This window comes from Emys orbicularis, chromosome 7, assembly GCF_028017835.1.
Source record: "Emys orbicularis isolate rEmyOrb1 chromosome 7, rEmyOrb1.hap1, whole genome shotgun sequence".
Classification (NCBI taxonomy): domain Eukaryota; kingdom Metazoa; phylum Chordata; order Testudines; family Emydidae; genus Emys; species Emys orbicularis.
The window spans coordinates 12,278,116-12,303,455 of NC_088689.1; the positions used below are offsets into that span (position 1 = coordinate 12,278,116).

At 41.5% G+C, this 25,340-nt stretch overlaps 1 protein-coding gene across 1 annotated transcript in view; it reads left to right on the top strand.

Moving 5' to 3' along the window:
• TDRD1 (tudor domain containing 1) overlaps positions 1–13,100 on the top strand; it is a 64,224-nt gene extending 51,124 nt beyond the window's left edge. The window contains exons 18-26 of the mRNA XM_065407943.1: positions 802–912; positions 1,654–1,824; positions 3,437–3,691; positions 4,254–4,370; positions 4,645–4,758; positions 10,164–10,331; positions 10,754–10,969; positions 11,149–11,195; positions 13,008–13,100. Coding sequence (XP_065264015.1) covers positions 802–912; positions 1,654–1,824; positions 3,437–3,691; positions 4,254–4,370; positions 4,645–4,758; positions 10,164–10,331; positions 10,754–10,969; positions 11,149–11,195; positions 13,008–13,100 — 1,292 coding nt within the window. The remainder of the gene's footprint in view (positions 1–801; positions 913–1,653; positions 1,825–3,436; positions 3,692–4,253; positions 4,371–4,644; positions 4,759–10,163; positions 10,332–10,753; positions 10,970–11,148; positions 11,196–13,007) is intronic.
• Positions 13,101–25,340: the final 12,240 nt, after the last annotated feature.

A 25,340-nucleotide genomic window follows, 5' to 3' on the forward strand; every position in this document is an offset into this window, starting at 1 on the left:
AAGGAATTAAGGGTAATTTTAGATGAACATGAGCTCCCAGTGCAATGCTGTGGCTAGGAGGACTAATACAACCTATAGAGGCCCAGGCAGGGGAATATCAAGTAGGAGCAGGGCTGTATACAGCATTATTAAAACCATTACTGGAATACTGTGTCCAATTCTGGTGTCAGGACTCTAAAAACATGTTCAAAAATTGGAAAGGATTCAGAAAAGAGGCACAAGAATATTTCAAGTGCTGGAAAAAACAGTCTTATTGAGCTTAGGTCGAGCTGTCTATTTAGTTTATCCAAGAGAAAGTTAAGAGGTGACATGGCCTACAAGGTGCAAGTACCTGCATGGGGAAGAGATTTCTGATAAGTTTTAGTTGGTCAATAAAATATAACAGGACTAGATTTTTATACATGAATTTATTAATACACCTCTACCCCGATATAACGCTGTCCTCGGGAGCCAAAAAATCTTACCGCGTTATAGGTGAAACCGTGTTATCTTGAACTTGCTTTGATCCGCCGGAGTGCGCGGCCCGGCCCCCCGGAGCACTGCTTTACCGTGTTATATCCGAATTCATGTTATATAGGGTCGCGTTATATCGGGGTAGAGGTGTACTGTTTTACCCTAAATCAGGGGCACCTTGAGATATTTAAATATCTTTCTAAATATGCTCTTAATGGGACCCAATAAATAAGATTGTCCTTCTGATGGACACGGTCTTATTTTTGCCTGGTAAATCCAAACCATTGACCTGCTGCTTCTAAAGATGTATTAAGTTTGGTTGTTTTTTGTTTTTTACATTCTTCTTAGACTTACTTGCTCTAAATGTACTCAACAAGTCATTGGCAGAATACTGCCAGCAGACTTCTACTAGTGTTTTCAAGCCTTCAGAGGGAGAACCTTGCTGTGCTTTTTTCTCTGGTAAGTAATATTACCACCTACTCGTGTTCATTTTTTCATTTACAGAAATGTCCTTAAATGGAAAATGCATCTTTATCTTTGACTCCGCGAATGTTCTGTTTAATATATAGCTTTCTAAATCTTGTCAGATATTTTGGACATGGTCTTGATGTATTTGGTGTGTTGCTAAGTTGAACAAGGAAAGAAAATAGATCTGCAGTTGGCAGCGGTAAACCAAGTATATGTGAATAGTGACTCCAGTGAGTGAACAGTTAGGAACCTTTCAGATCTGATATACACTTAAATATATCATAATATTTGTTATTGTTAATATATAGTCTGATTGAATAGAAGTAAACAGTATAGAGAGAGAAGTTTAATAATTACCTTAGAGAAAGTTACTGCTTTTCCAGGAAGTAAATATTGGATTTTCCACTAGTTTGTATGGGATGTTAATAGATTACTTGCATCACTTTTTTTATGTACTTTCATTTCTGGATGAAAACTGTATTGATATTGTGGAAAGGGCTTGATTGCCCATTGCCCTGCACCTTGTGTAGTCACTCAAAGCAGTGCAGAATGAATATAAAATGCTATCCTATCAGAATGGCAGTGTTTTATACCTACTTTGAATTCATGTAACCGATTACATACTGTGCAAAGCAACAGAAATTAAGGCCAGTTTTCTCTGACAAGGAAAGTAAATTAGTTCTGCTTATGATTTAGGTAAATGTGGGAAATCACAATTCTTTTAAATCCTAGGTGATGGTAATTGGTACCGTGCTTTGGTCAAAGAAGTCTCTGCAGATGGAGCTATTAAAGTGCAATTTGTGGATTATGGAAATGTTGAGACAGTAACTCCAGATAAACTTCGACAGATCACATCAACGTTGCTAAAACTTCCATTTCAAGGAATTAAGTGTTGGTTATCAGGTAAATCTTCATTTCAAGATGTTTTGGAAATAATTTCTGCACCTGCTAAGCATTCTGTCATAACTACTCTTTTATATTGAGAAATCAGATGGAGTTTCAGGAATGGTAGACCTTCTAATGTAGCATGTTTTTAACTAAACGTAAAAAAAGAAAAAAAATCAACCATATTTTCTTCTTCTATGTTAAATAGAACTGATTTCTCTTTGTGAACTGAATGGCAAAGTTTCTCATCACCTGTAAACTTTTCACAATTACACCTCCATTTATGAGAACAGAGACATCTCCTACAGTTTGCCCCATTCTAAGCTCCACCCAAGTTTTTCTTATTGTTACTTAAGGCCAATGCAGAGCCAAGCCACTCCTGGATACAGGCCAGTACAGAGTGGAGGTGAAGCTATGGTTCTGCCTGCCCTGCCTTGAACTGGAATAAGTCCCCCTAGCACTCTCAAAGTGAAAGTTTAAGGATCCCATCTTAGTTTAATAAATATTGAAATAGTTATTTGGCAAGGATTCTGACGTTTTCCCTGACCCACCTTTTTCCCAAAAGGAAGATATGGGCTCTCAGGGATACATTCCTAAACTACCACTCCAGTCACAGGCGCCAACTTTCCTTGGCGCCGGTGGGTGCTCATGCCGCCCCCAGCCCTGCCCCGACTCCGCCCCCTCCCTGCCCCTATTAGACCCCTCCATAAATCCCCGGCCCTGCCTCTTCCCCAAGCGTGCCGCGTTCTTCCTCCTCCCCCCTCCCTCCCAGCGCTTGCCGCGGCGCGGCGCAAGCACTGGGAGGGAGGGGGAGAAGCAGGATGCAGTGGCGCATTCAGGGGAGGAGGCGGAGGTGAGCTGGGGCGGGGAGCTGCCGGTGGGTGCAGAGCACCCACAAATTTTTCCAAGTGGGTGCTCCAGCCCCAGAGCACCTATGGAGTTGGCGCCTATGACTCCAATTATATATATACTAGATGAGGAAGAGCACCGGGACTCAAAAACAACTGCTCCCTTCTGTCAATTAATACTCTGCCTTTTTAGTATTTTGCAAACAAGGATATTAAACTGCTTTACAAACCCTGTATTGCCATGTAGTATCCCCTTTTACAGATCGCGATGGGAACCAGAGGTACAGAGGAGATAAAATAAATAAATAAATATATATATATATATACACATACACATCTCATAGAACTGGAAGGGACCCTGAAAAATCATTAAGTCCAGCCCCCTGCCTTCAAGTACTGATTTTTGCTCCAGATCCCTAAGTGCTCCCCTCAAGGATTGAACTCACAACCCTGGGTTTAGCAGGCCAATGCTCAAACCACTGAGCTATCCCTCCCCCTCATTGATAGTCATGCAGAATCTATTAGGGATTCAGGAATAAACTCAGGATGAATTTTTAAGAGGAATTTAATATTATAAACTTGCGGGGGGGGGGACACAACTCATTTTGCACTAGATACACTTAGATTACACATTCCTTATGGCAGCAAAAGTGTTCTTTCTAGCTAACCGGACATTTTTAAAATTTGGGTAAAACTAATAGAGGTGGGGTTTTTTTGGTTTTTTTTTTTTGTTTTAAATTGTGAATGAGAAGATATTTTTAAGTCTTGTCTTGTTTCCTTAGGTGTAAAACCTGTTAACAAGGAATGGCTCCCAGAAGCCACAGCAAGATTTCAGATGTGCACTGCAGGAATTAAACTTCAAGCCAGAGTAGTTTCTTTCAACAAAAGTGGTGCTGGAATAGAGCTCATTGATAATTCCACAGGTTGTCCAAGAATAATCAGTGAAATTTTAATCAGTGAAAAATTGGCTTTAAAGGAAGGTCTGCCAAATAAAGATGGGCTACCAAATACGTCTGCTGAGAAAATAGAGCCTCAAGGTGACTAAAGCAGTCTTGTTAACTTCTTTTTGGATTGGAATGATAAGAAAATTGGGTATCCCTCAATCTGTCTCTCCTTTTGACCATGTCTAAAATATATCTATCTAGTTTTAAATACATCATGAAGTTTGAGATTGGGTGCAAGTTGTCCTGCAGGTGGCATGATAGGCAAAAGATAGGTAAATGTGCAAGTCATTGGGGTTGTGTGTTAAACAACTATTACTTAAATATACTGTAACAAATTATAGCAAACTTGAAGTATGACTAAAGAGTCTATTGCATAGTGGGTTCTAGTGTCTTATTTTCAGCAATATTAAAATTAACTAGCATTGATTGATTGATTGTAAGTAAATTAGATATTTTCTGATGAACAGAATATCCAGTGTATTAGTGTCAGTGTTCAGTTTTCATTTCACTGTGATCACACTAAAATGACTGGAACATGTTGATAGACAGGAGATGTTACTTAAGTTAATAGACATGTGCAACTGTGATGAACTTGTATATATGTGTAGAAGTGCTTTTGCTCTGTGCTTTACTAGTTCGTGTCTAATTACTTTAGAAACCTCTTCTGAGCAGTGGCAGACAATAGAATTGCCTATCAATGAAACTGTATCAGTCTGTGTAATGGAAGTGATAAGCCCAGACTTGTTTTATGCTCTACCAAGTGAAACCAGAGGTAAGAAATGAAGAAAATCTCTTGGTTTATCTAGTTGGTAGCAATATATTTGGAAGACGGATGCAAGATGTTTAACACTATAATAATAGTGAGAGACTACCAAAATACATTTCAGACAGTAAGAAAAATGCAGAAAATATAAATATTTTTATTTAAAAAGCTTTGAGGTAACTTAGGTAAAATCAAGCCTAATAATAAGCTTTCCTATGGTATGTATATTTATCATGCTTGAAACTTCATGCAGTACTAACAGATTCTGTTCACTTATTTTTAGTAGATAAAGAGAAGTTGTGTAGGTTGATGACTGAACTGGTAGAATATTGCAACACTCAGAACAGTCACTCCTTCAGACCAAAAGTCGGTGAAGCCTGTTGTGCCAAGTTTGCAGGTGAGAGAGAATTCTTGTTAATTCTAAAAAAGGAAAAGTGATCTGAATTGCAAAACTTGGGCATGTTATAAAGGATAGATGGCAAAGTCCAAACCTTTAAGAAAAGAGAGATTTGTAAAATCCTTTGTATGCCACAAAACATTGCCATATTTCATTTTGTATATGGCTTCTCTTTAGTTACAAACAATATGTGACAGTCTAGGCTAGAAAGTAAAGAGTGCCTCATGCATCTGAAAATCCATGGAGTTTTAGGAGGAGCAATATAATGATCTAAACTGGAATTCAGTGAGGCTACTTGAGTGAACTCCCCTATTCCTAAGCAGTTTTATATGTTATCCAAAATAAATTTCTTCAGGAGCAACCCAGAGGGGTGGCTTGACTGAGTCATTTATTTCAGTATTGTTTCAAAGAAGATTTCTGCCAAAGAAATCCATAAACATCACTTTCTGTAGCACTTGAATTTTCCTTGGAGGTCTCCTATCCAAGTACTGACCAGGCCTGCACCTACTTACATGATTGGACATTGGTGTCAAGATCACAGTCCAAAGTGGTATAGCTGCAAGCAACAGAACATTCCTGTAAAGTGAAGCACAAGGGTGTCAGATCTGTCAACGGTTCCAGGAGAGATGGACAGAAATACTACAAAACACAGTGTTAAATCTAGGTTTCAGAGTAGCAGCCGTGTTAGTCTGTATCCGCAAAAATAACAGGAGTACTTGTGGCACCTTAGAGACTAACAAATTTATTAGAGCATAAGCTTTCGTGGGCTACAACCCACTTCTTAGGCACTGAAGTCAAGTACTAGATGAAAAGATGGCCAACAGAGTTGAAGTTCTGATTTACTTTACTATTTGAGTTGGGGGATTAAAAGAGATGTTGAGGAATTTATGTCCCTTAGAAGTAAATAGAAGCTAGCACTCGTGGTAGGTCAAAGGAGTAGGTAATTAAAAACAAACAAACATAGGATTTGTATAAACACCCAGAAAACACAACTAATGTTACAGCAGAGATGCTATAGTTAAGACTGAGACAGCAGTTAATAAAATGTAATTGCTGCTTTAAGTGGTGCAGTTGATGCTTCATTAAATTGTGTGAAGATCCCTCTTTCCTCTCCTTTTGTGCTGGGATGTGAAGAACTTGTCAAGGCCAGGTCATGGGCAGTCAGACTTTAGTAGTTGCAGCCAGAGTCCGCAGTCATGCAACAGCAGTTAGGAGTCAGCTGAGTCAGGATACCGGGAGATCAGAAGACAAACAAGAAATTGGAACCAGAGTTAAGCCAGATCAGGATACCAGGAGGTCAGAGCCAGGAAACAAACTGGAGGTCCAGAACCACAAGTCAGATGCCAGGAGTCAAGCCGGGTAAGGACGCCAGGAAATCAAGAAGCATAAGGCGCACAGTCCAGAGCAGGGTGGAGCTCAGTTGTTTTGGATACTTTTCTGTGCTTGCTGCTGGCTTAAGTAGGGCCAGTGGGCCAATCAACTGCCAAGGGGCTTGACCAACTGGACCTTGGGACAGAACCTCGTCTTGGGGTTGGGCTTCATGAGTCCTAGATAAGCCATTGTGAGCGGGCTGCCATGTAGAGTATGGTTGCTCCCATGGACCCTGTGGACTGGGTTTGAGACACATGGGTCATGACATCATCCCTTCCCCTAGGGGCACCCTCTGAGCAACATGGGTCTAAGTTTCTCAGGATGGCTCCTATGGAAGGCCTGAACCAGGGTGAGAGCATGAATGTTTTCAGCTGGCTCCCAAGTGTGTTCCTCCAGGCTGTAACCTTCCCAGTCAATCAGTACCATAATTTGCCCAGCTTAATCTTAAAGTTGAGGACTTTGTGCACCTAAGTTCTCTCTAGGCTGCGCGGCCATTAAGGGCTGCACGCGCAGGCAGGTAGTGGGGAGAGACGCCTCTGCCCTGGCCCCGCCGGAGCTGCCATGGCCAGGGAGAGGTGTCTCAGCCCTGGCCCCCGGGCTGCTGGGGGGAATCCTCTCTCTCCCCGCCACAGCCCCGGGGAAGCCTGCACCCCAAGCCCCTCATCCCTGGACCCACTCCAGATCCCGCATCCAAATACTGTCACCACTCTTTGAAGGCAGTCTTAATTGCCAAGTGCTTTTTGTCCAAGATCTCAGTTTCATTTAGCAAGGATAAGCTTCCTCCAGTAGTAGGTGATGGGGTGCAGTATTTGCTTGGTTCCATGCCTCTGAGAGAGGATTGCCCCAATCACTGTGATAGACGTGTCGACTTCCACAACAAAACTTGCATCATGTTTGGGAGGGCTGATACAGGAGCAGTGAAGGCAAGCTTTAGCTGCTCAAATGCACACTGGGCCTCGGGTGATCTGTGGAACGGAACATTTTTCCAGAGCAGGGCGTGGCTTGCTTTTTTTTTTTTTTTAATTCAAAATGAACCTCTGCTAAAAGTTTGCGAACTTTAAAAATATCCTCGATCATGCATGTTGCAGAGGGCTGCCCAGTTGCAGGCAGACCGGACCTTGCATGGATTGAGCATAGACACTCTGTTGTCCTAATCTGTGCAGGATTGTATGGATGTGAGTGGTATGTTGGTCCATATTATCTGAGAAGATCAATATATGATATTATCTAAGTATACTACTGTGAAGTGGTTCAGTAGGTCTCATAGCATATTGTTAATGAAGTGCTGGAATGTTACTGGGGCATTAGTCAGTTCGAATGGCATAACTAAATATTCAAAGTGCCTTTCAAACCTGCTATGTCCAATCTTCCATTCATCCCCCTCTTGGATGTGGACAAGTTGTAAGGTCCCTGGAGATCCAGTTTAGTGAATATGCGAGTGGCCCCCATGCTTTCGAACAATTCAGGGATAAATGGTAGTGGGTAACGGTTCCAGATTATCTGATTTAGGGCTTGGTAATCGACACAGAAGCAGGGGCTTTTACGGAAAGGACTGGGACACTGGCTGGTGAAGTCGGCTTGCGAGTGAACCCCGGGGCCAGGTTATCTTGGAGATATTCTCCCAACGTAGCCAGTTCAGGCTCTGACACAGCGTATATCTGCCCAAATGGAATCTTCACCCCGGCTGGAGTTCTGTGGGGCAATCGTAGTTCTCGTGCCGGGGGAGGCTTTCTGTATTCTTTTTCTCAAGGACATCGGTATAGTCAGAGTATTTGGGGAGATGTTCCATAGTTCCCCCAGTAGATGTTTCAATGCAGGTGACTACACCTACTTGAATCCTCTAGGGTCTGGGTGCAGCGCTTCCTGGTCTCTGGCTGTGCTGTCATCAGAATTATGATGGGAAAGTGACCACCTGTTCTCGCCAGTGAATAAAAGGATAATGAATGGTTATCCAGGAGATGCCAAGGATCAGGGGGAAATGCGGGGAATGGATCACACTGAATTGTATTATTGCTCATTGTTCCTTACATAGGGGGACAGTCTCCTCCGCGACTGGACCTGAAGACTGCAGGGATGATCTGTCAATTGTGTTAATCAAGTCAGGTACAGCCTTGTGTAGCAGGGGAATCTGTAGGGCCTGAGCTGTAACTGCATCCATAAAATTGTCTGCTGGTCCTGATAGATTCCCCTCTAACACATCCTCATCACTCAGGGGGTCCCCTGGGATGCGCAGCTGGATAGGCACCTACAAATGGGAAGCCCCAAGATGGGGCTGAGGGTGTGTTTCAGTGAGGACTAGGATACGGGTCTGTTTTCCCCAACCTCCTCGGCTCTTCTACTGGGCAGGCCAAGATGGCATGGCCAGATTCGCGGACTAGTTTGTCTTTGATTTCTTCCTGCATGCGCCTTGGAACTGGTACAGCTGCTCTGCTTCATTCCACTCTGTATCTGCTGTGAGGCAGTGGAAGTGTGCTGTGTAGGAGGCCTCTGTGCCTTGCCCCTGCCAGAGTCTCCTCAGGGCAGCCCCTTGGCCATTCGAACTTGGTGTGGGTCATCCAAGATGGCTGATATCGACTGGAGAAAGGCATCCCAGTTAGACAGCACTGGGCTATGGCCTTCCAGTGCCGGGGTGGGGTGGGGGGGGGGGGTTAATAAATTTCCTGGCAGCAGGCTGATTACCAAGGCCATTATCAGAGGCATAGATTTTGGTACACATCAGAAACAAGGTGGCAGTGGTTTGTGAAGCCCCCAAACTGCTGGCGGTTCCCGTTGAACGGTTCAGGAAAGGGTATTGCAGGCCCCTGGTTGGGGCAAGGAGCTGTAGGTTGTGTTCACAGCGCAGTATTCTCAGTGCTGAGCTGCCTCACTTGCTCCTGTAGCCGCTGGTTGTCCCAGGCCAGCTGTGTTACTTGGGCCTGCAGTGCTTGATTTTCTGCCTGGAGGCAGGGGGCCCATTCAGGCAAGTCAGTACACCTGGTGGCTGTTGTGGTGCAGTTGGGTCCAACCTTCTTGCACCAGGCTCAGTCCTATAGGGTTATTGTGGTCCAAACAAGTAGTAGTCAGAGCCAGAGTTCACAGTCACGGGACAGGAGTTAGCTGGGTTAGGATACCGGGAGATCAGAAGCAAAAGACAAACTGAATATCAGAACCACAAGTTAGGAACCAGAGTCAGCCTGGGTCAGGATGCCAGGAAATCAAGCAGCAGGAGCAGGAAGCACAAGGCACACAGTCCAGAGCAGAGTGGTTTGGACAGCTTCCCTTTCCTGCTGCTGGCTTAAGTAGAGACAGTGTGCCAATCAGCTGCTCTGGGGCTCAGAGGTGGAGCCTCATCCTGAGGCTGGGCTTCATGGGTCCCAGGTAAGCCATTGCAAGCAGGCTGTCACGTTAAGAGTTGGAGTGTGGTTGTCCCCCTGGATCCTGTGAAACTGGGTTCAAGACCCATGGGTCATGACTCTCCTTTATTTCTTGTGCCAGATTTTCCTAGTATCACTGAGCTGTGCAGCCAAGGAGCTAGAACAGGAGCCAATAGAGTCAGTGTATGTTCACATGGCCTTACCTGGGTGACCTTGAGCTTTTGAGATTTGCAAGACATAAGGTGGGGAGGAACATTCCCACTCTCTACTTCAGGGTGACTGGGCTAGCAAACTCAAATCTCAGATGGAACGATTTGGAGGAAACTCAGTCTTTCTCTCGTATCCCATGCCCTCACCAGGACTTCTATAGATTTTCCTGTCAAAAGGCATACGATCCAATTTTGAACACCAACTGTAATTCGTAACTAAGAAAAGTTGAGGGTTTGAAACATCTGTAACGTAGCTTAGTTCTTTTCTGATGTTGATTTTCTTTTTAAAAAAAATTAGTACTTCTAAATGGCAGTGTTTTGTTTTCTGTTTTTGTTTTTACAGTATCCATGTACTCTGAATAATCTCCTTTAAATTCTGGAAAGCTATATAGATTAGATGGATTATTATGTAACTCTGGATCCTAGTCTGAAAGTAAAGCACTTCAAATGTTTTGTTCCAATTTTTTTTCAGGTGATGGCCATTGGTACAGAGCTATCGTTCTGGGAGTTTCTCAGTCTGAGGTGAAGGTAGCGTATGCAGACTATGGATGCACCGAAACTCTACCATTCTCTAGAGTGCTGCCGATCACTGCACGTTACTTGAAGCTGCCTTTTCAGATAATTAAGTGTTCGCTTGCAGGTAGAAACACAACCAAACACCATGTTGTCTATTTAGCAGTGAGACTATTTGGTCATAATTTTTTTTAGGTTGTTACCATTAACCCCTCTGTTATATTGTCCATCTAGATGAGTACTCAGCAAAACAGTACACAGATTAGCATTGTGAAGTCTATTTTCAAACCCAAAAAGACTAATTTGAAAATTTTCGGAATTAGTTTAGGTACTGCAGGAAAAAAAACTATAGACAACTAGAAAACTGGGTTGCTCCTAATTGAATGATAACACTTGTGGGGTTTTTTTTTTTTTTTTTAAGTTTTGTAACATTTTCTAGGTTTTAGTGGCATTACATAATTTAAGATTTAAATGATGGTGTAGAGGACGTAGCTTAACTATTTACAATCTAAACTAGAACTCAGTTGTGTCTCATTTTATTTTTTCCAGGAATCATGGAATGGTCTCCATTAATAATAGATTTGCTAAAAACATTAATATTGAATAAGTGTGTCATGATCACAGTGAAAGGGATCAATGAGAATATTCATGCAGTATCTGTGGAGAAATGTTTTGAAAACAGTAGTCTAAGTATAGCCGACAAATTAGTAATGGAAGGTTTAGCCAAATATAGCAACTCTGGAAATCAAAGTATGCTACACCAAGGTAACTGTTTTTCACTTAAAATATTCTCATTCTTAAATTTATTTAGTGTTCAAAAATGAGTTGTGTGCATCCATAACTAATGTCCTTTGTACTTCTAAAATCTCATTGTATTCAGCCAATTAATGTGGCAATAATAATGTTTTACTGATCAGTTTCCTGTTCATTTTTTTTTCTTGTAGCCCATGGAAATGAGGCTAGTTGCTGTTGCACAGAATTAAAAAAGCAAGTAAGTAAGATTCAGCCTAAACTTACATTTTTCTCTTCCAAATACTGATTATTTAAAAAAAAAAAAAAAGGCATGGAAAAGGTGGGTTTTTTTGGTTGGTTTGTTTTGTTCGTTTTTGTAATTTGTGGCTGGCTATAAAATTGAAAAAAGATTTTCTAAAAAATATGAACTTTCCTATTTTATGTTTTACATGGTCAAATAATTCAGAATGTCATGCAACCTGGAAAATATAGGTTAGCTGTATAGTCTTGGTCAATTCCTAGTATATCACAGATGCATGTAAAAAATGAATGTTCAGGGTATATATGAATGCTATGAGAATCTACTGTGAATATTCTTCAATGTGTTATACATCATAAGTACTTCAAGTAGCTAGCCAGAATTGGCTGCTGCTATTAAGATTTTGGAGTTAGACTTATTTTTATCTTTTTAAAAGAAAACCACAAAATATTTATCCCCAGCACTGAAATTGCTTACTATGTATCTGTAAGAAAAAGTACAGTACAGTACCATTACTAGTTTTATAGAACTGACTTGCTGACATGAAAACAATATTCAGTTATGTCTGTAGGATTATTAAAATGAATTTAATTAAAATTCTAGGGACTGTTGCATAGGAATTAAGGCTATGTAAAGCTGGCAGAACCTGCAACCTTTAAAGAAAAGATCATTTATTAGAATATTATAACAGCACCATTATATTGTCAAGGGACTACCAGCCTTTTCATATAACTAAGGGTTAATAATGTGCCTATGAAAAAATTAACTGTGGGTGCAACTTGGCATTCATAATATCTCCACGCTTGTATTTTTTAAAAGAATCTTATGAAGTCTGTTGCAGGTAATAAGCAAATTTAGATTTTGTTTTGCTTTTATAAAAACAAGTGAAATCAGTGTTAAAATCTTACCTTTGGAGTCTCAAAGGCCCATTCTCATTTTTAAGAAGAAGCCCTACATTTAGTGAGAGTTAATATCTTTGAGCGGGAGGTAGAACCAGAAGCATTTGTGGGTTCTGACTGCTCTGATGACTTTGAGGGAAAAGGAGAGTGTTTCTAAGGAGAGTGATAAAAATAAGGGGGTTGTCACGGAAGTCGGGGAAGTTCAGGCATTTAGAGGCTGGTAGAGAGTAAAACCGTCTTGTTACTAGCTTACTCTTGCTCCTTCCCTGTCCCACTACAGAGGGAAGCAAAATCATTTTCTCCCAGGTAGCCCTTTGAACTGTAGCCATGAAGAATCCAGCCAAATTTCTGCATCCAGCCCTATGAATGACTCCTCTGCTGCTTTTGTTGTGGGGGAGGGGAGAGGGAGAGTGGGGGACAAGCCATGGAAGGGGTCTGGCTCTGAATCCCCTGAGACAAATGGAGGAAAGACAGACTTAATACACTTCAAAGGGCTTCCAGGAAGTAACTCTAGAGGTAGGTAGCACACCACTGAATGGGAGCAAGGAGAGAACTTGGTGACAGGGCTAGGTTCACTTTCTATTGGCCTGGGCCATTGATCTGCTGACGACATCATCTCTAGCACCTCATCAGAGCTCTCCTTGGCGGTGTCTTTAAAAAAATAAATAAATAAATAAAAATTGAGCGTCAGCCAAAATCATTTGATGCACCATGCTGTATTTTTTCACAAAATAGGGAAAGGTAATTGTACATTCACTAAACTAGAATGGGAACCCAGGCTCATTTGTAGTACCTAAAACTACTTTTAAAAAGTGGCTCTCAAGTTGATTTATTTAATTTTAAAAATGAACATTTCCATAATACTTTACATGGCAACATGCTTGCTGCTAATCTCTCTGTCCTTCCCCCACAGATTGAAAAACATGAACAGATCCTCCTCTTTCTTTTAAATAACCACGTGGCTCAAGATAAGTGTAGTGAAATGAAAAAATTATTACAACACTAAATCTTGTAGGCATGATGTGTGTGTTATATGCTTATACCCGTAACACTGTGTTGCCAATGTTAATGCAATTGCTGCTGCTCACCGCTCTTATTCCTAGAATAGTGGCTGTGTTCAGGAGCAAAAAAAAGCTTGATTTCTTTTGTAGCAATTGTTTTGCTGTTAAATGCTGTTGGAATGTATCTGTACATATGTGAAATAAGAAATTGTACATTTGCACGGTCTGGATCAGAGCAAAGCTAGATGGAGCCAAATTAAGACGTGAAGCCTCCGGCTGTTAGTGCAGTTCTTTTGAACGAAGGCAATACTTTTTCTTAAGCAACTGTTTTTGTAAGAAAACTCTTCACTTGCAAACCAAAAGTATTGTAAGAGAACGTAGTGAAAACGATTCCGTTTTCATTTGCAAGAGGGAAAAATTGGATTTTTGTCTTAGAAAACTCAACTTCATTTTTACATTTAATGTATAGCAAACACAAAATTTAAGTTTGTAATAAAAATTCATGTGAAATTTTAGGTAAATGATTTGTCATGAAGAATAACAGTACAGATACTACTTTTTTCATTTGGTCTACTTAATGTTCTGTGTCTAACTTACGGTTAGATTTGTTTAAAACCATATTTTCAACCTTTTATTTTTCCTTACTGTTTCCTCCAGCCACTTGAGGTAATATGAATAACCAAACTTGATTTTTAATTGGCATGTAAGGTATCTCTTTTACCTGCAAAATCATCCCTTTTTTTCAGATTGTTATTCAGCAGTTCTGCTAGGCATTGTTTCGTGGTTAGAGCAAGGAATGGGCTCTCAGAACTCTTGGGTTCCCCATCAGACTTTGCTGCTAAATTTAGATAAGTCACTTAACCTCTCCATCTGTTTATGCATCTTTATTTTATTAATGGATAAAGTTCCTGTATATGCTCAGATGCTGTATCAGTGCATAGTATTTACCCCCTTCATTTGAAAGCATACATCACATTCACAATTTGGCACCTTTATTGACAGTCTCAGCAGATAAACCAAGGGATCCGTAGACATGGAGATTGAATTGCTCTCAACTTTAGAGCTAGTTTCCATGTTTGGATGGAAATGTGTATTTCCATTGGTCATGTGCATCTGTTTTGTAGAGACATAAGGACTTCAGTTTACAGTGCTGCCAACTGCCGTGCTCCTGAAAAGTATCAGATTAACTTGAAGGAGCTGGAATTTTTAAACTGTTACTTTGCTTGTGCTACCAGACTTAGTGATAAACTTTGAGCAAAGTTTTGATTTCCTTAAAATAGGGGATTTTTTTTACCACTTTGTGTATGGCAGTAAACTATTCCTTACCCTTGTAAATTCAGGATGTCTATGAAAAGAGTCAGTGTAGTCCAATTCCACCAAGTCTATTAGAAACCTGATCCTTTAACACACCTCAATGATGTAAAAACTCTCGGTGTGGATAAGTAGTTACGCAGAAGGTTGGGAACTTCTAGTGTTTCACTAAATGGTGAATCAGCAATGTTCATGAGTTTGTTTTTCCCTAAGCACAGGGTGAATCTTCCACTGAGAAATAAATTCCATTTGAACACTTATCATATCCAGTCAGACAGTTGGCTTTTATTTGAAACTGCATTATAGCATTCTCCTTTGCTGGATGTCAGATATGGAAAACATACCCTAGGTTATCCCCCTCTCTAGTTTTTTTTGTGTGAAATACTTATATGGACCAGCAGACAGAACTGGACCCTATTTTAATGACATTAACTTACGCATTATCAAGGAATAAGTGCATTTTTGCATGTTACTGTTATCACTTACAGCTCCCCTCTCTTTCTCTAAAAACATTTGGCTTCTGGTTATGAGACTCTGAGTATATGATATGACCTGCAAAATCCAAAATATGCCAAGAAAATAACATGCTATTGATGTTCAGATGAATAAGAAGATAGTACAATGTAGCCTCTCAAAAAATTCCTTTGGAAGCCAAGGTTAGTATGTAGCACTTGTATAGCTCTTATATTTTCAAGCACTTTACAAACATTCAGAACCAAATGTGTTACAGTTGAACTATTAATGGTCAATAAAAAGTTCAGCTTCGGAGGAGTTCAACATAAGTATTTGAAGGTGAACTAAAAGGCTTTTTTACAGCCAAGACGCAAGTTAGCTTCCCATATTTTTTGCGGCAACAGTTACTGACCTCACCAATAAAAAAAACAGTTCCCGTATGGCATTAAGGACAAATTCTGTCTCTCTACGTGGTTCCCATTTATGTCAATAGGAAGTGGTGTATGCATGTGTGCGCTTAAGTTGTTTTTAGATCTTGGTGAATAAGTAAAGTAGGAGACGATTTTCTTAATGTGTTAAGATCTTTAGTTTTAACATCTTCTCAGAAGCATGACCATATTCCTAACTAACCTCAATGTCCTGAGATAGCCCATAGACAGGGACCCTATCCCATGAATTAACATTCCCGGTCTCCCCCATCCCCCTGTGTTAATGACTCCCACTTCAATGAGTGGCATCTGTACCATCTGGTTATCTCTTGTATCCCAATGTGGGGTTACCGGGATCACTTTTGCTAGACTTCCCTCTGAGGTAAGCCCCCAACCTATTACACAGTTGTAAGTTAGCCTGTAACAGATATATAAAAAACTGTTGATCTCTGAGGCAGCTGAGCTGACCTAGCAACTCCGGACCCTCCCCCAATACCATGGGTCCCCATGTGACCCCCTTCCGCCCTCCCAAGCTCTGTGGCTAAATCTGTTGCCCCACAAGTTTCAGTAGCTAAAGCCCTGGGGTGCTGCAGAAAGTGGCCGCTCCCCTGCATCTTGTTTTTAGCCTCAGTAGGAAGCAGTAGGCCATATTCATGTGCTGTGCCACTCTCCCCTCTAAGATCCCCACATGCAGCATTGTAGGAGAAGTGGTTAAAATTACCATTCCCATATTGCCTCCCCCTCCCCCCACACTGGAAGGCCCAGCCCCTGGGTGCAGCACCCTGCTGTCCCCAGCCATGCCCGTTAAGCCTCTCTCCCTCGAATTCTCCTACCCTTCAACCATCCCTTGGTGTCAGTCCAACTCACCAACAATGACTCTGTCTCTTGCAGTTGTAATGCTCTGCTTCTTTGGTCCCAGAGGTTGTTCATCCTAGAGGTCTGGTTCTGCTTGTTCTGTAAGCACCCTGTAACTTTAGAATTGCTACAGAAAGCGCTTCTGCTGCAACAGTATGCGTAGCTTCAGTTAATTCTTGGCCTGCTTCCCCAGTCTTCAATGCTTGTTGCCCTGCACCAGCAGTGGTTTCCCCCCCCCCCCCCCACGCTACTCTTGGGAGGAAAGAATCCCCAGATGATTCCTCCCACTCACTTCATTCCCCATGCTGCCCACAGGAGCACAGACGGGGGCCCCACTTTCTCCCCCTCTCAATTGGGCCCAACATCCTGGGAAGGAGGGAATCCTCTTCCCCCCCCCCCCCTTCTATTACACAGAGCGGGCTGGTTGCAAATGAAGACGTTGCTGATGCTGCCAGCCCAGCTGGTAAAGAGGTACCTCTCCATGGCTGCATGGGGTATAAATATCCCATGAAACCTCACTTTTGCAGTCAGCAGAAAGGACCAGGTCAATGCTCACCCTAACCTAGCTCCAGTGGCTTCCTGCCCTTCCAATCTATCCCTGTACACTTCCCCTTCTCCCCGTCTGCTGCAATGGAGCCTTTTAAATGGGCAATGCCCCTTTTCACCAACTAGCTGGACAAAGACCCACTTGTATAAAGATTGAAGTGGGCACATGAGTTCTAACATCTTCTCAGAAGTGAATAAAACTTCAGCTAACTTCAGAAAATACTTTGCACTTATATAGCACTTTTCATCCAATGATATTAAACGACTTTACAAAGGTGGGGGATAGGCATTATTTCCATTTTCTAGATGGGAAACTGATGCACAGAGAGATTGTAACTTGCCCAAGATCACACAGCTAGTCTGTGGCAAAATTAGGGCTAGAACCCAGGTCTCCTGACTCATGGTTATGTTCTAACCACTACTTCCTTCCTCCTACAGATGGAAGACATGGTAGACTATTCTGTTCAGATTTACAATGCCCACTCTCTCCAACCTTTTTGTTTGTTTAACAATCTGAACATCTGTTCGTTCACATTTTCTCATGCACGTTACAGGTTCTCCAGTACTGTGAGGTCCCACTAGCACTGTAGTTTGTTTTTCTATTTCTCTTTTGTACAGTACAAAAATAACGGCAAGTTAATTTTGAAATGTATGGGGTGTATACAGAGAGATTGTACAAATAATACTGAATATATGAGTTTTGAATTACAATCTTTCCTAGTAAATGGTTCCATTCCAGTCCTTTTTTTATGTAAAATCTCACTTGCTGAAGCATCATAGTTTTATCCATGAAGGCTTTTCAAAGGTTAGAAATAGTTGGTTTGCTCCTTTCATGATTGTGTGGCACCAGTGCGAACTTAAGCTTGTCCTTCACATGATTTTGCATTTATTGAGCTGCTGGATGCAGATAGTATGTAAGCATGATGTGAAAGAATTGTACATTTCAAACATTGTGACCTTATTTAAACTTTACTCAGCTTTAAATTTGAGGATGCTACTTTTTGTTGTATTTCAAAGACCAGTCTTGAAACGCTGTACATACTCTGTATGTTACCAGGAGTAATAAAGCTATTTCACGGTCTAGATTTCATTCCATTTGTATGGAGTTAATCTGTTGAAAATTAAGCCCTTTCCTTTTTCTCTCCAAAATTGGTGTTTACATCATTAAAGGCTAAATTTTGCCATTGAATGCATACATGCAATTCCCTTTGAAGTCGATAGGAATTTATATGCACACATCCAAAGGCAGAATATGTCTCTAAAGTGTCTCTGAATTATTTATTTGTATTTATATTTTTGCCATCAAATTTGCACATCACAAATGGGTTGTTTGGAAATTGAGACAGAATGGAGTTAACCTGAATGCCATTGTTGAGAGTATATTACAACTCTCATTTTGTCTTTTAAATGCAGCCTGTATCTCCTTCAAAATTTGAAACTGTCCATCTTCAATCTATAAGATTTGTATCTATCTGAATTTTACCACATAGTTTGAAGCGAAATGAAGAGGCTGTGGCTTTTATATTCCGGGTTCCATGTTGAAAAGCCCCTATTTTCCCTTTTCTGGGAAAAGAGAACCCCATTAGTGATTGCTAAGAAAGGAAGGAATAGAAAGGAAATCAATAGGTTTCTGTTGCAATCTCTAAAATTTCATTTATGTATAGATGTCAGGTTTTAATATAATTCCATGTTAGTGTTTCTAATGGAATCCCCAAAATTATTTGAGCTATCAATGTGCTCAGTACTAGACATATTATAAAGGAAGATGTTATCTCTGTCCCTAGGGGGCTGAATTAAGCTTATAGCTAAAACACAATATACTGGCAGAGCAGCTTAAGTTCCAAAATTGAAGGCCTTATCTAAACACAAGTTGTAGATGTTTAACCAAAATTATTTTAAGTAGTTTTAGTTACAGATGCAAACTCCTGTGTGGACACAGTCAGTTGACTTCATCTATTCCTTATTGATTAAAGCTAAATTGATCATAAGTCAGTTGTAACTCAGTTTAAATGTATCCACATAGGGGTTTGCATGGGTTTAACTAAACTGACTTTAAAAAATATTTGTTAAACTGCTGGTGCAAATTGGTGTGTGGAAAGGGCTTGTCACGAAATAGGACCTCAGTTAATATCAGATTGTGATACTTTCATGTTGTGATCACCCAGGCTCATCTAAGTTCAGTATTGCTGATGGCGCAGTATAGAAAGGGTTAAAATAAGCGGAAATCTATTTTATTTTTTAAGTTAATACCATGTGTGTGCTACAAATATGGGTGTCACGTTTTGGGGGGTGACCCAGCCCAATGAGAAGTTGTCGCCACTTGTCCTGTAACCCTGAGTGCCTTAAAATGCTCTGCTGCTGTAGCTCCCAGCCTGGACATTCCCAGCCAGCATACAAGCGTACACTGAGTGTCTGTGTCTCCATTCAGCAACTCTGAATCCAGCAGCCCGCTTACAACACCACTGCCACACTCTTGTCTCCACCAGCTTTGGTTACTATTAAGCAAGTGACCCCAACGCATCACCTGTCCTGAATTTCCTCAAAACTGCCTGCCTGAAAATGTCCAGCCCTCTCCAGAAACATTCAGACGATTAGTATGGGTGGCTTGTTCTTCTAAAGAGACAAAAGCACATGACAGCGTATTAACTTAACTGGGGTAAATCCACCCTTCCCTTCAAGCACAGCACTGAGGTGGTTGATTGTAAGAAATAAAACAGGTTTATTAACAAAGGACGTGGTCTCACTTAACCTAAGTAGAAAGAATAAAGTTAAAATGGGTTACGAACCAACAAAAGTAAAAATACGCTTGCTAGTTGCTAAGACTTATCAAGCTACGGCCTTGGTTCAAGGTAGATTTCTTACCAATCTTTTTCTTTACAGCCATACTGACTTTCTCTCAGTCAGGACATTCCACAGAAATACAAGGTGCTACTTTCCCTTGTCTTCCTAAGTGAAAGATCTTTGCATCAGCAGGTTTCTCACCCATATTCAGTTCCCAGAAACTACAACCCTCTTGGCAGAAGGACCCATCTTTCTCAGCTTGCAAGAGCTCTGGCCCCTTGTGTCTGTCCAGTGATGGATGCCAAGATGGCTTCTTCTCTCTCTTTATATTTCCCTTAATTCACTGCTTTGTCCCCAGACTCAGGATCATCCCATGCTGTTCTTCCCTTCCTGTGGACCCATCCTCCTGCTGATTCATATGTGAATGGGTTTTCTGTTTTTTGTCACGCCTTGCTGAATTTTGTTGGAGACAGATAACTGCCTTCCTTCTGTCTGGGATAGTACCTGTATATCGACTACACGTGACCTGCGTGGTTCAAACACTTTTTATTCACAGACTTCAAACCATAATATTAGAGTATTCATAATTTCTCATGTAGTGTTAGTGCATACATTTCACAATGATGATAATCATTAGTGTGTGTCTTTCATAATAGACCTTACTTGATGTACTTTTTATAATACAACCGATTGTATGCAATATTATTGTATTTGAATTCCAGACCCTCGTCTTTATAGCCCAAATAAAGTTTTTCTTTTCTGCTGGGGTGTTGACACCATGTTGTCTTCTCCCCTGATTATTAGCTTGATAGCTTTGCTTATCTTATATGTAAATGGATCTTCATTGTGTCTTCCTGCTGACCAGGTTGTACAGATTAACAAATACATTTCTTTGTCTAGAGCAGACTGTGGCTATGTCTACACTACTGCGGTAAGTCGACCTACGCTACAAGTTACCGCGGGGTCTACACCATGGGAGGTCGACAGGAGAAAAATCTCCTGTCAACTTACCTTACTCTTCTCGTCGGGAGTAGAGTACAGGGGTCGACTGGAGAGAGATCTGCAGTCGATTTGGCAGGTTTTTACTAGACCCACTAAATCGACCGCCGGTGGATCGGTCTCAGAGCATCGATCCCCGCTGTAGTGTAGACCTGCCCTGTGGTTATGCATTGCTTACCAAACATATTAAGAACATATCCATAACTCTTTGTACACACTTCGTACATACATCATGCAAGAATATTAGAGACCAGTGTAGTGTTCGTTTTTCAGTGATACACTACATGCCCCCTTTGGGGTATGTATCATGACAACAATGTGTTAGGTGCAGTGAGCACATCAGGCCTGACGAGTTACTGACATAGAGTAGTGAATCACAAATGGACCTCTGTCTCACTCTGGGTACTAATGTATTGTCCAACGGAACAATATGAAAACACACACAAGGGTAGTTACCAAATAAAATGGGAGATCAAAGTTGAGCTGCTTTTGAGTTGCAGTAGTTACAATCTAAAGTCTCATGGTTTTACTGTATGAACTCCAGATACCGAACTATGCATGTTTCCAGAAAGTGGGGGAAAATGGGGGGTGTCGCAGGTCACAGATTCCATGACTGTTTGATTTTGGTCAACTGGTTGGCTATCAATAAGCAACTCATGGATGGCATTTGGTTGTTAGGCAATGTCTGAGGTAAACTCTAATCTGTGGTGTTTTTTGTAAAAGTTGTTCCTACTGTACAGTATTTGAAAATGTTAGGCTGTCTATTGTACGTTTGTGGAAAAGGAGTGAATTGCTATCTTAATGTTGCAAGGCATAATATTGTATCCAATCAATTGTATGTTAGTATTACTATGCATTTATAAGTTTCTACGTTTAATACACAGGTGAACAATATCAGCCTTATTAGAAAACAAAAATAAAACCAGTTCTACTGCGGAGGGAGAAGGAGGAGAAAAAGGAGGGCAATACAGTCTTAAAATTTATATTAAGCTAGCTAGCAGAGTCTCCGTCTAAAATCAGAGAAGATGCCAGTGTTTTAAGTAACAGTTGTGGGCACCCAAGTCCCAGTCAAGTGCCTTAAACACAAATCATGAGACCATATTTTCTTTCAACAGGCCTTTACTTTCCTTGTCTTAAACCTTGCCTGCGCTATAACACCTTGTGCTGTTTTCATTGGATCTTGCAACCAGACCAGTGTCATGCCAAGTCAATATCTGAATAGGAACTTTCCAATAAGTGGTAAAAACAACGAGGAGTCCTTGTGGCACCTTAGAGACTAAAATTTATTTGGGCATAAGCTTTCGTGGGCTATAACCCACTTCATCAGATGCATGGAGTGGAAAATACAGTAGCCCACGAAAGCTTATGCCCAAATAAATTTATTAGTCTCTAAGGTGCCACAAGGACTCCTCGTTGTTTTTGCTGATACAGGCTACCACTCTGAAACCTGACTTAAGGAAAGGTGCCATCTACGTTCTTACCACTGGGGCACCGTGGAGGTATGTGTCCTGTTAGACACAAAACCAAGGTCCTGGACGCTTGTGCTTACTAGAGTTTCCATAGCAATATCTTCTTTTGAAAAGCACAGATGTTAACTCTAGTGTTTTGAGCAAATAACTCAGGTAATTGCTTTCCACTTACGTGTATTTCCCCCTCCTAATTCAAATGGAGGAAGATAGTCACTGCTTCAGTTCTAAACTGCGCACTATTGTGCACTGTCAAACAGTTGCAACTGAGGTAATTGCATTTCAGCGGTGAATGGAGTGGCCCTTAAGTGTAATTTACTTCATAGTTTTTGTTTAAATGTCACACCGTTTTTCTTAAACCTTTTTATCTTGCCTCTATATTTTCTTCCTCTCTTCAGTTTCTTCCTCCCCTATACAATCTGTTTTCCTTTCATTATTTTATTGTGCATTATTTTTGTAGTGTCTAGTTATTCACTAAGGGTTTTTTCCTCTTGCAGTCAACTTAATTCTTTATTAAACTCCTCCTCTTGTCCTCCCCCCCCCCTTTTTTTTTCTCCTAAACAAAGGATTGTGGCTCTCTGGAGTGTGGCTTTTTGTAAGGAGTATTACCAGCTCCAGGGTGTGGCTGTATACAGGATAAAGAGAGCACTGCTGCCATAATCCTACAGTTTTTGTTCCTCTTTCAGATATTGCTTCTGCTCCCAGCAGCCAATTTTTGCTGGTCCTGTAAGTGGCCCAGTAAGTTGTATTCCACTGTATGTAAATCCAATCCAACCAATACCTAAAAGACATTTTGACTGCATCTGAAAAGAAGGAAATATTGATTAGGGAATCCTTGTTTGTCCTGTGTGGGAACCAAAGAGGGCACAAGGAGTTTGTTAATCTCTCCCTTAAAAGAAAATGGTACATGTGTGATGTGCTGAAAAATCTGGAGCAGTCCTAGCAGCTGGGGGGAGAGAAGGGGGTGGGGGGGGGGGAAGAAGAGAAGCATTTTAAAGTGATGGGGATGATTCAAATAGTTCATTCATTATTTAACTTCAGACAAAACTAGTTGTGGACGGTGACTTAAACTGCAAAATCTTCAGTCAGGAATTGTCTTTTATGTGTTAGTATAGTGCTTCCTATAATGGGAGCATATTATTCATTAGGGCCCATGAGTGCTAGTAGATATCGTCCCTATTTTACAGATGGGAACACTGAGTCTGAGACTATCTTTTTAAAAAAAAAGTGATCCTAAATTGATCATTTCTTCTAGTAAATGGAGCTTTCCTGCCAATTGACTTCTCCCTGGCAGCATTTAAACTGCATCATATAAGAGATATGGATGCCAGTATTCCCAATTTTCAGTGTTTGGTTCCAACCCGTGACACACCCTCTGTCCTTGGGCAAGTGGCTTTACCCATCTGCCTCGGTTTCCCCATTTATAAAAGGTTGAGACCTACCCCTTATGTACATTTCAGTGACTAATCTGTAAAATAGCATTTTTGAAAAGTTAGTTGAATGCTAAGTATCAGTTTAGTATTTCTATTAATATTTTTAAAGGTGGGGAAAATGAAAGATATCCCTAATTTTGTATACTTCTGGATCAAATTCTCTCCCCAGTTGCAGAGGTGTAGAGTTTATTTACCATTTTATGTATTGCTCCTTTTGAAGAATTCAGTGAGCACTGAAATCTATTCCTAAAACTAAAATCAGTTTCCCCTCCACTGTGAGATGAGTTTTTCTATACAGAACTTTTGATCTGTCTAATTGAGTGTACATATGACTGAAGAGGGGCAGTGTGGGGGAGCCAAGCTGCCCCGGCCTTTCAGCAGCCATTCAGGCTTCTTACCAGCCTGCAGGGAGCGGGGGCCAGCCATTCGGCCTTCTCACCTCCCTGCAGGGAGTGGGAAGCCGGGTAGCTGCAGCCTGGTTTTTGCTGCCCGGCTTTCTTGTCAATTTCATGGCTCCAACATGGAGCCCTGACATTGACAAGACAGCCAACAGCCAAAGGAAGTAAGGCAGTGTCTACAAAGATACTGCATCACCCTAACTACACCGACATAAGTCCTACGCCTCCTGTGGAGGTGGAGTTATGATGTCGGTGTAGCAGGGCACTTACAGCAGCGGGACAAGGCTGTAGTGTGTACACTGACATAATTAGGTCGATGTAAACTGATACCCCTTACCCATGGGAGAAAATTCTTAGGGGGAAGTGGGAAAGGAGAGACTAGTCATTACACTATCCTTCAAATCTTAAAACTCATCTATGCCATGTTGCCAACAAACCGCTTAACACTGGGTTAGCAACTGGTGTGCTGGGACCACTGGTTATTGCACTGATCATGTCACTGTTTCCTTGTGCTTTTCCTGTCTGTGGTTGTATCCATCTGCTATTTCATGTTTAGATTGTAAACTCTTTGAGGCAGGGACATTGTCTAGCACAATAGGCACCCGGTCCTGCAGGTATTACTGCAATAAAAGTAACTCCAAAGATACAGCCAGTGTAGGGTAAGGTATTAAATAGATCCAGGAGGTGAAAAGTAATCAATCATTTGAATTGTCAGTTAAAAGCAGTTTAATCCTAAAATACCCAGAAAAGAAAGCAGAATAAGGAGGATTTAATCTAGTAATGGAATCCACTGCCTATTAAATATAGCTCCTGCTATTGGAATAAACTTGCTAATACACTTAAATAAATCCCAGTGTATTCTTTGGCCTGGTCTACACTACGAGTTTAGGTCGACTTTAGCAGCGTTAAATCGAATTAAGCCTGGACACGTTCACACGACGAAGCCCTTTCTTTCGACTTAAAGGGCCCTTTAAACCGGTTTCTTTACTCCGCCTCCGACGAGGGGATCAGCGATAAAATCAGCCTTAGCGGGTCGGAATTGGGGTAGTGTGGACGGAATTCGACGTTATTGGCCTCCGGGAGCTATCCCACAGTGCTTCATTGTGACCGCTCTGGACAGCACTCTCAACTCAGATGCACTGACCAGGTAGACAGGAAAAGCCCCGCGAACGTTTGAATTTCATTTCCTGTTTGCTCAGCGTGGAGAGCACAGGTGACCACGCAGAGCTCATCAGCACAGGTAACCGTGATGGAGTCCCAGGATCGCAAAAGAGCTCCAGCATGGACAGAACGGGAGGTACGGGATCTGCTCGCCATATGGGGAGATGAATCAGTGCTAGCTGAACTCCGTAGCAGTAAACGAAATGGCAAAATATTAGAAAAGGTCTCCAAGGCCATGAAGGACAGAGGCCATAACAGGGACGCACAGCAGTGCCGCGTGAAAATTAAGGAGCTAAGGCAAGCCTACCACAAAGCCAGAGAAGCAAACGGAAGGTCCGGGGCAGAGCCGCAAACATGCCGCTTCTACACGGAGCTGCATGCCATTCTAGGGGGTGCAGCCACCACTACCCCAAC